Below are 10,551 nucleotides of genomic sequence, written 5' to 3'. Positions count from 1 at the left end.
AGAATTATTTATTAAGATCTACATTGAAAACTACTCACTACTGTCTGAATAGGAAAGAGATAAAATGACACCAGATTATTCTGTGAACATTTTTTTTCTGATATTATCTTATATTGCAGCTCTCAGCTCTCTGATTCATCCTCAGATCACGTGTCACAAATGTAGAATGTAATCATGGAGAACATGTGGTGTCTTCTTGCTGGTTTCTGTATGTACCAGTCATCACTGCRGACTAATCTTTGACCAGTAGCTACATTATCTTAGTACCATAACTAAATATTGAAAAGTCAGGGGTTATTCAGAGCTACTGGAATATGGAATCAGTTATGATGAAAAAGAGATACTGAATCCACGTTTCATTACAGAAATTGTAACATTTGCCCTTTATTTTGTSTCATGTCCTTTTAGCATTTATAACAGTTCTGCTTCCTTTAAAGTTTCATTGTGGTGTGCTCAATACTGTCAGGCGTAAGTCTAGTGATGAGAAAACCAAAATCAATTRTTGGAGAATCTAGTGTAGTCTTCTAGAATAGAAATTAGGCATGTGTATTATTGGATATTATCAAATTGTCCCATTTTGTAGAACTAGAAATAAATATAGGTAAGTTAATATAGAATTTATCATAAAAATGAAAGATGGAGAAGATTAGCATGGAATGATCCTTATATTTAGTTTTTATTTTGAAATAAAATAATTCATCAAGTGCTCTCAATACTTCAGATATAACATTTCAGTGCCACAGAAATATATTTTTCAGATAAATTCTGCTTCTTTAAAAATTTTGCRGACTTCCTTGGGCACTTAGTAGTCTGATCATGTAATTTAAAGTTTGCACTGATAGTATCAAGTGGTACAATTTATATTTTATTAAAAAAGCAACAATCCAGTTAACTTTCACCAGTCGTATAATGTAACTAACTCTGAAAATAATTTAAACAAGTTTTTTATACATTTGAGTAGTTTAACACATTTATGTTTTTATTTATTTTCATGGTGTGTTTGTGCAAATGTTAAACTCTGTAGCTAAAATCTGCTTACGAAAGCAACAATATTTCCAGATAATGTCTCTACTMTTTCTTCAGTAAAGACAGCTGCAATCTGATAAACTACAGAAGTAATCTTTTCATAATACATAGTTTAGGGTCAAGAGAGATGATAAAAAAAGGAGTGAATAGAATTTTACTCTGTCTGAGCATTTGTAAACCCAAAGTTAATTAAAAATATCCATTTTCTGCTAACACTCCAGCTGATATATTCCAAAGCTATCAGTCTCTTTTTGCTCCTTCCAAGAGTAGAAACAGTATGTTACAGAAACAGTAAATAGTTTGATCAAACTAAAGATTGATCAATCTTTTCTAATAAGAATGTAGGCTACTAATGTAAATAACTTCATTGATGTTTTTGAGGTGTAAAATGGAGAAGAATAAAACTGAATTACTATTACATAGTCTGATTAATGGTATTTCTCAGAAACTATCTTAATCCCATATTTATTTTTATTACAGAAACATGTGTGATATCAAATAGTTACTTTCCTTCTGAGAAATTGAACATAAATTTTACTTCTGTTGTAGTTAAGCAAAAATTATACTTCAGATATGTCATCTTTGAGTTATTTCACTAAGTCTTACAAAGATTTTCCAATTAGTTAAATTTTGGGAGTAGACCACAGAAATATGAGACTTGAAAATGGATGCTACAAGAGAGTGTTCCAATAACCAAAGGAATAGGAACTCAAAAGACTGTGATTTCCTGCTTGGAAAATGAAGCAGAAGTGTTTTACTAGGTGCAGCAGAACACAGGGACATAGCAAGCTAAAACTACATTGGCTAAGTTGCTATGGAAATGCACACTTACCCTTGATTCCTTGTTTCCCCTTTATATCCCAAACCCAGGMGCTGTTAATGATATTGCTGGTGCCTGTGAAGATATTTATAAAGTCAGTCATCCCCTAATCCTCCCTGCAATAAGCTATATGCATTGAACTCCTCAGTTCAAGGGAAAGCATGAGCCTTTTATCATATTTGTTACTTCTTTGTGAATGCTTCCCACTTTCTATATGTCTTTGTTTAATTATGGAGAACAGAGCTAGGCATAGTATTGAATATAGTCAAATAAATTTCAAGCACTAAATTTATGTAGTCTCATTGCTTCAGTCTAGATTTCCTAGGTTAGGTTAGAACAGACACAATGCATGCATTAAGTTCTGTTAATGCATGCATTAAGACAATTGGAGCCATGCGACCGAGAATGCATATTTACTTCCTGTGACAAAGGAGTTGATGCCGAGGAGACTAAAAGGTTGCCAGGTCCTCCACGGGCAGACATTCCAAAAAACTCTAATGTTAATCTCCCTTGGGGATGAGGTGGRTGAATATTTTGAGGTGGAGAGCATATTCTAGGTAGTTTGATTTATGCTAGCTTGTGGACTTTGAACTCTTGCTCATTAGTTGGGGTGTAGGAAKTCCTGGGCAAATATCTTTGAATAAGCTTAGACCTGCTCGTTCTGTCAGTTATGTCGATATTTTTTGTTGCTGTTTTCATTGAAGCTGTTTAATTGTGCTAGCAAAAGTTACAATCTGCTGAATTACATAGCAGCCTGATGAAGGTCAAACTATGGGCCTCTGGCATCAGCCTAATTACTCGAGTGATTTCAGCTCAGTGGACCAAGACATGGACAATCCCAGATGATGGATTTATATCCAAAGACTGATTTAGTACGGTTTATTATAGGGTATGTTCAACACAGCACATTTTTTCTGTCAATTGCTCCTTTTACACTTTTTCAGGCTCTATATTTCTCAGGCTAGAATTCTTCAAACTGTAGTGTACTACAAAGAAGAATGAGTTTACATGTGACAGTACTGAAGAAGTCACCACTTGTTGACGTAGCTTTAAATAATCTTTCACAATGGTTTGGAGTATTAAGTATTTTTTTAGTATTTTATATTCTCTTAACTTTTGGGCTTTTCTCTGATATTTTCCTCTGAAAGTCTTACCTTTACTCCAAAACTATTACTACACTTACCAGCTAAAAGTCTTCATAGGACAATCCACCAAAACAATTAACTATACCAGTGGACAGCTCCTTTGTGGCCCTATTTGGAAAACAGGCTTTTGAAAAGATGAGTTGTGATTAGTAACATTCCTGTCTTCCTATGTCATGAGTTCTCTGAAGTTCCTTCCCTTCAGGTTCTTTTTTTGTTTGCTTTTAGATGCAAAATACRTATTTTAATAACCCTTCTAAATTAATAGCAGAATATCACCATCACCCCAATCTATGACTATGCTTCCTGGCATTTTTCCAGATATTGCTTTATATACCTGTTCAGTCATGGTARTTGATGACTACTTATGCCAGGAAATGCCAGGAAAACTGGATCTCCACGTATAATTGTCCATAAGGAACTTTTCCATGGTTTCTTGATYTATTGAGGATTAGTAAGATATTAGTTAATGTTCTACCCATCTATTCTTTTTCTTATTACTCTAAGCCTTGTATTTAATATTACAGCCCCACCATGAAGCTTTTTAAAAGTATCAGCAGACTGAATTCTGTTCATCCATTAATGTAACTACAGACAGGCTAGGCTGAGAGAGTGACTGCTGTTGGTGGGACAGATTGTCTTTCACTGTCTTGCCTCCCAAAGTCATTCTATGCAGTATAATTGATTCCACAGGTGCAGCAGTGGCAGCAGTTCCTCAGCTGAAATATAGAGCAATGAATTGATTTTTCAGCCTTAATAAACTGGKGTCACACACAAGCAAGCTAAACCTAGAGTCAACATTTATCTACATTTGTAGATAACAATATTGAAAATCTATGTCTGGTTGGTTTGAAAGTAGTAAGAAAAACAGACAATCAATGCCTTCCCTGAAAGTGATGACTGTGAATAAAGTTTTAGAAAAGTTTTTGCAACTCCTCTGAAAAAGTATGGGATTGCATCATTTTAATGATGTCTTTGAATGGTAGACTGCTAGTCAATAAAAGCCCTATTTTCATTCCCAATATATATGGCATTGCCTAAGTCAAAATGTCAATAAATAAATTATTTCTCTTGTTATTATGATTTAAAATACCTCTGTAATGGAACATCTGAGAAATCATTCTGCTAAGTTACTGAGATATTACTTTTAAAAAAAAAAATATGAGGTGATTTGTATATGTTTTGTCTAGAAACATCAGTAAAACTTCAGGGAAAATCAACCTTTTGGACTTAGTCCTTTCTGATGTCTCCGTTTGTAAATATAGTTATGAAGATGCAACTTGCAGTCATCATGTGTAAGGAAGGTAGATATTTATTCTCACTGAAAAATCAACATTTAAAGAAATATAAGATGTATGTGCAGTATTCTTCATCAATAAAACAATAAAATACAATGGGTAACTAATGCATATAATTTAATGATAATGCTATAAATGTTACTTTGGTCATTTCTGGTACGAAGATGAACTTTCTTCTCCAAAAGTAAGGTATATTCTGTAGTAAAAGGCATGAACAATCTTTGTCATAATGTCTATAAGTATACAGGGAAATGGAATTTTTTCACTTCATCCAGACCTAACTTGAAATGTTCAAATTTTAAAGTTTTCTTTCTTTTGGCAACATAACCCTTTTTGTCACTGTCACTGACTCTGAATACTGGAAACAAGATAAAATATGGTAGGATCAAGCCCACTAAAGTAAGTATGGCTCAAATGTGTGATGGTGAATTACATATACAAAAGCTGAGTAAAGTTTTTGTATCATATGTAGATGCTTGCCCTGCCCTTCTGAAGGAACATTCTGTCCCATTGTAACATTAAATAGGATGGGTATTGTTGGAAAGGAGAATTTAACCATCAGTGAAATCATCAGCAACAAGCTGTCCAAGCTGAGATTCATTCTGGTATAACTTTATATTTTAAGCAATTACTTACACTGTTTCACRTTTTCTGCTGTTAAGCAAGTTTCTGGTTCTTACTCTTTCCTTTGTTTCCTAATATAAATTGTTTGTTCTTACTAGTGAACAAAATCTTAAAAGTATCATCTTCCTTGCAAGAATTCTATTTCCTCTACCCCTTTTTTTTTTCCTCTTCAAAAGCATTTGGACATAATGAGTGCCCAGATCCTGGAGTGCCAATCAATGCTCGGCGTTTTGGTGACAACTTTCAGCTGGGGAGCTCAATTTCTGTTATATGTGAAGAAGGATTTATCAAAACACAAGGAACTGAAACAATTACTTGCATGCTAATGGATGGAAAAGTAATGTGGAGTGGACCTATTCCTAAGTGTGGAGGTATGTRCAATATTTCTTTCTAATTCAGGAGAACTTGATGTAATGTGCTTCAGATTGCAACCAAATGTAGTTGAGATTTTTGCAAATGAATAACACAAAGCTCCTGTTATTGCTGATACAATATTAGATTAGAATGAAGAGGTTGATCTCTTTAAGATGTTTTAGCTCTCTTTTGCAGTACTTGTGTTTCTTGTCTCAACAATGACTTCTAGGTTGGGGAAAATTCTCTTAGCAATTGATCTTTCCTTTAATAAGAAATTAAGTACTTCCATTCATTGGAACCTAAAACCACAGTGTTATGTCTATTTCCTTGGACTGTTTATACTAATGACACTAGAATATAACCTTTGCTTCATTGCTTCTCTATATTCTAAGATCTTCTTRCTAAAGGGGGAAAAATTAATTCAGCTGTTTGTAGTGATTAAAATGTTTTTATAATCAATTATAATATAATCTCTGTTTTATGACTTTTTAGTTTTTACTTTAAAACAAATGTCTAGTTCTTTTTTTTACTATGTAACCACCTTCCTGACAAAATTTGCACAATTTTAATACATTAGTGTGACTACTTATAATATGCTTTGCATCCATGTGTACTTTCTGTGGTGAATGATTATTGTTTCATTGATATACGGTGTGTCAGTTTCACTAGACAAGGTAGGCTATAATACCTTCGCTTTTTTATAAGGTTCATGGATCTGCACAACAGTGCTGATGAAATATCAGGTTGCATTTTAAATRTTCCATTAAAATCTTAAATTACTGGGAATATTTTTAAGTGTCAGTCCATGCACAATGATAATCTGATCCATAGGTGGTCTGAGACTCTGAATGGAACATATATTGAAATCCTAAAGTTTGATACACAGTTATATTTGAATGGGATGGTTTTTATCAGCTGCAGAATTAGATATATTTTTCATATATATGATAAAATTGGAAGGCAAATGAAAATATTTTTATACTAATAATTTAATTTGGTCTATTAGAGTGTTCAGAAGTTTTATTGACTGTGTACACATTGTAGTCTGCACACCAGGGCTGTTTGATATAAGCTCTACATACACCTCATAGTTTCTTTGTCATATGCATAAAATTAAAGGCATAAGCTCCACATACTGACTAGGAATGTGACTGCTGTGCAGTTTTCCTTTCACTTCAGAAATGTCAGGAATTCCAGTATACAGGAGGGAGCTATTTAATAATAAATTTGCTGCAAATGAACAGGGTCAACGTACTCCTTTTTCAAGGGCAATCCTGGGCACCCTCTGCTGGGGCTTCCTCCCAGCCCTGACCATGGTCCAGAAYCCTCTTTCAGCTCAGTCACTTGGCTGTCACCAGAACCCTTTCCTGTAACCAATCCTGTTCACTTTTCTCAGGTGGAGTTGGATCTGTCTGTGAAGGCACTAACTCTGTGTGTGCATGTGTGTGTGTGGGTGTATGTGCACAAGTGTTCATCCCTGGTTCCTGGCTTCTTTTCTTTGGTGGAGAGACCCTGCTTTTGCTGCTCCCTGCTGATYTTGAATTTTGGATTCCTTTTCTCATGCCTTTCATATTTCCCGAGTGAGGGTTATATGGAGGATTTTCCCATAATCTCTTGTGATATTGTGCTGTTGTATCCATACAGAAGTTTGGTCTTCCTGCATAACCCCTGTAAGACTTAATATCCTGCTATTGCATAGCATTAGTGATAAGCTCTTCAAAAAAGCATGTCCAAAACTATGAGTCTACAAGATGTTTAGTGATTCTGTGAATATCCTGTCATCCTAAAAGCTTTTTCCATGCTCACATACAGAAATTTCCTCTTTCGACCCGTGCACCTCTCTATACAAATAAATAAATACAAATGACTTAGTGAGAATTCGTAGCTCAGACTGAGATTTTCTTTTGCTGTTTGGCATAGCCCTGTGTTTGATAAAGAGATTCTGGTTGAAAACAGAATAATAAAWAAACAACATTTAGTTGTGTTATATGTCAAGAGCTTCATTTTGAACACATGGACATTGGGTATGAATCTGACAGATTCATCAGAAACATCAAATAGAACTATTAGAAAGAAAAGGGGATGAAAATCAGTGTAAAAAGGTCAGGGAAACAATTCTTTGGCAAGATGACTGGAGAGTTTTATTTTCTAAAAAACAAGACTCTCTTTAAGATAAGCTCAATAGCTCAACTATTATGAAGGGAAGTCTCCTGGGTTTAGGAAATCAGCATGTGATGGTGAAAGTCAAATAAAAAAAATCCATTGAATATTTATCTRTAAGAGCCATAATCAGGGGACAGGTAAGAAATACTTTAAGGAAAATCAGCAACAAAATTCCTAAATAAAATCCRGTTCTAAATGCAAAGAGAAATTATTCCAAATTTAGGCAGTCTTWTCGTGTGCATTATCTTTAATGCACCATTCATAGTAATAGAAGAAGTAATATGGGCTTTTTGTATTCTAAATGCAATCTGTGTCATGAAAATKTGTTGAGAATATGGAACTTTGTACAAGTTTAGTTATGCTGTGTTCTAACTATGGGYGTGTACTGGCTCACAATAAGGCCATCTGGTTCCTCTTCTTGTCAATATATTTTATAGGCTCCATATGTACTATGAATATGTRTAAGTGCTTACATACAATAAAATATAAGGATTATGAATGATGTAGAGTTAGCCTTCTGGTTGTTGTGGTAAACATGAGTTTAAGTACCTTATTGTTTGTCTGGTACTCTTCAATGAAGGTGGTATGAAACAGAAACTGTAACTCAAAAGGTGAGAAGGCCCACTTTAGATACATCAGTGAGTAGAAAAAGCAATATGCATCTGCATATTTAGAAGTCTTGGCAACATATTGAATTCTGAACTCTGGAAGTTCTAGAAACCCTTCTTTTCCCTACACAATTAGGGAAAGATGAAGCATTATGCCCTAAAAAAAATATTTAAAATAACATATTTACAGCAGTTCATAATTTTAATATAGAACCTCGGTATTCTACTAAGAGAATTGAATATCAGACAAATGTATAATAATTCATGATCTTCAACTTGAAGTTGTGTCAAAGAGGGCAAAATTAATCTATTTTTCTCAATGAAGAAGTGTTCAGCATAATATAGACAATGATATGTACTGTGCTACTTTGTCAAAATGAGCAACCAAAATGTTTTGCAGGCTATTTTAGGTGAAAAAAACCACGACCAGAAATTTAATATCTACCCATGTTTTTATCAGAAAATGTTGTATATTTTACACTATTTTTGCTAGAGACACTAACTTGTCAACAGTACAGTGAGACCTTCCCAACTTCATTGTGATATATAGTGATATGCATAGCTAGCTGTGACACAGAGCACTTTCGTTTTTTTTTTTTGTTTTTTTTTTTTTTTTTTTTTTTTCGGAGTAGCCGTGTTTGCATAAAGACCTCTGGAACAATGGTATTGTCAAACTCTATGGTGCATCTTTCTCTTTGAAGTAACATGCTTTGGCTCTCTATCTAAATGGAAAAAGTCCTGAGTATTTGGTGGACACCAGGTTAAATGTGTCCCTGCAGCAAAGAAGGCCAGTGGCATCCGGGGCTGGATGAGGCAAACTGTTGAGCAGGTTGAAGCAGGTGGTCTTTCCCCTCTACATGAGCAGTGTCTGTGGAAGCGTATAATTACAGTATTTATATATATTTCCAAATAAAAAATATCAACTAATCTTGTAAGAATGGCAAGCATGTCTTTTTTTATGAATGAGCTATTTGTACTGCCAACATGCCAAACAAAATGTATGTGGTACGACAGTGGACTCATGTCAAAGTTAAGACAGCAGTTCACTAGTTTTTAGCTTCGTACTCAACTGAAACTTTAGAAAGTTTTTTAAATCTCCCTGCCCACAATTAAAAGCGAAAATATTAACACTTTGTAGGGACTATGTTTTATATTCTTGAATGCATAAAAATGTACTATACATGCGAGAATACAGTAGGAAAAGAAAACCTTYTTCAGAAATATTGAACAGTTTATTTCATCTTTTTACGGTCTCAATTCAGGTTTTTCCATCTAATTCTGAATGACAGAAACTGTCAGCTTTGAAGCCATTGCATCTTCCTGCAACTGGACTTCCAGTATTTGTTCATTCTAGTTGTCCTGTATTGAAAGTGAAAGTTGTGAATTGCATCTAATAAATATGTATTACTTACCTTTCTCTTTGTTTCATTTTTAGCTCCATGTGGTGGGCATTTTTCGTCTCCAAGTGGAGTAATCCTCTCTCCAGGCTGGCCAGGGTATTATAAAGATTCCTTGAATTGTGAGTGGGTGATAGAAGCTGAACCTGGACACTCTATCAAAATTACATTTGAAAGGTCTTGGCTAACATTTTTCTTTTTAATGTTTTCCGGTTTTTATCCAGAAGCAAGAGTTATTAGCTTTATCATAATATTAATTTGCRCTCTCTCTAAAATCAAGCAATTGTATTAATCAGGCAGGACTTTCTGAAACTCCTTCAGAGCATACATATTATCTTCAGTGTAATTTCTACTTTGAAATGCTGAAAAGCTTTTGAAATTTCTACCCTCTTGCCTGTCTGGCCTAGTTAAAAATGTTGTCTGTTTTTAAATATTAGCATGTTTCATTTGCTTGTAACCATATTGCTATGATGAATTACAATTACTATATTCCTTTTTTTTTCCTCTCAAAACCACATAATCTTCAACTCTGAAAATCTGAATCAACTGTGAAAATTAAAGGCATTCATATTTTTATCCACTCTGAGTATTATCAAATCAGCTGATCTATTACTGTGAAAGGACTTTGTGCTCTCAGGATGGAGCCCCAATGTCTCCAAATTACTGCAGCATTCCACTTTTCCTAGTCTGATGTCTGTTAGTAAGGTCCCTTCCTAATTCTGAGGATTGAAATGTGATGAGCACTTTACATTTCTTATGGTAGCAAGATGTTAGCATTTAATTTGAGCTCTTTATCAGAGAGCAAGACAGAAAATGCAAATAAGAGTGCTATTCTTTATACGTTTTAATTTTAAATATTTGTAATTTTAAATATTAATAAAATTAAAGGACAATCCAGTAAGAAAATGTCRTTACTGATCAAAATTGTAGGGTACAAATATCATACAAGTACTTTTATGCAGCATGTTTTAATTAGGCCTGCTCACACTTGACTTAAAAGAAGGTATTTCTTCATTTTAAGACATTTCAAACTTGTTTTTAGCAATGGATGAAATCCATATTCTCTTGGCAAAATTTATCTTTGCAGCAAGATTTTTTAATTCTCTTTTTTTATACTAT

The 10,551-nt window shown here is 34.0% G+C and overlaps 1 protein-coding gene across 3 annotated transcripts in view; it reads left to right on the top strand.

Annotated features, from left to right (window-relative positions):
• The window catches only part of CSMD3 (CUB and Sushi multiple domains 3), a 575,335-nt gene that overhangs the window by 331,313 nt on the left and 233,471 nt on the right, over positions 1-10,551 (top strand). For all 3 annotated transcript variants that reach the window (XM_057367689.1, XM_057367683.1, XM_057367675.1), the window contains 2 exons: positions 5,087-5,281; positions 9,471-9,609. In XM_057367689.1, coding sequence (XP_057223672.1) covers positions 5,087-5,281; positions 9,471-9,609 — 334 coding nt within the window. The remainder of the gene's footprint in view (positions 1-5,086; positions 5,282-9,470; positions 9,610-10,551) is intronic.

Source organism: Malurus melanocephalus, unplaced genomic scaffold, assembly GCF_030028575.1.
Source record: "Malurus melanocephalus ecotype Western Australia unplaced genomic scaffold, MMel_1.1 scaffold_3, whole genome shotgun sequence".
Classification (NCBI taxonomy): Eukaryota; Metazoa; Chordata; class Aves; order Passeriformes; family Maluridae; genus Malurus; species Malurus melanocephalus.
The sequence above is the reverse complement of the archived record's forward strand: the minus strand, read 5'-3'. Positions and strand labels throughout refer to the sequence as shown.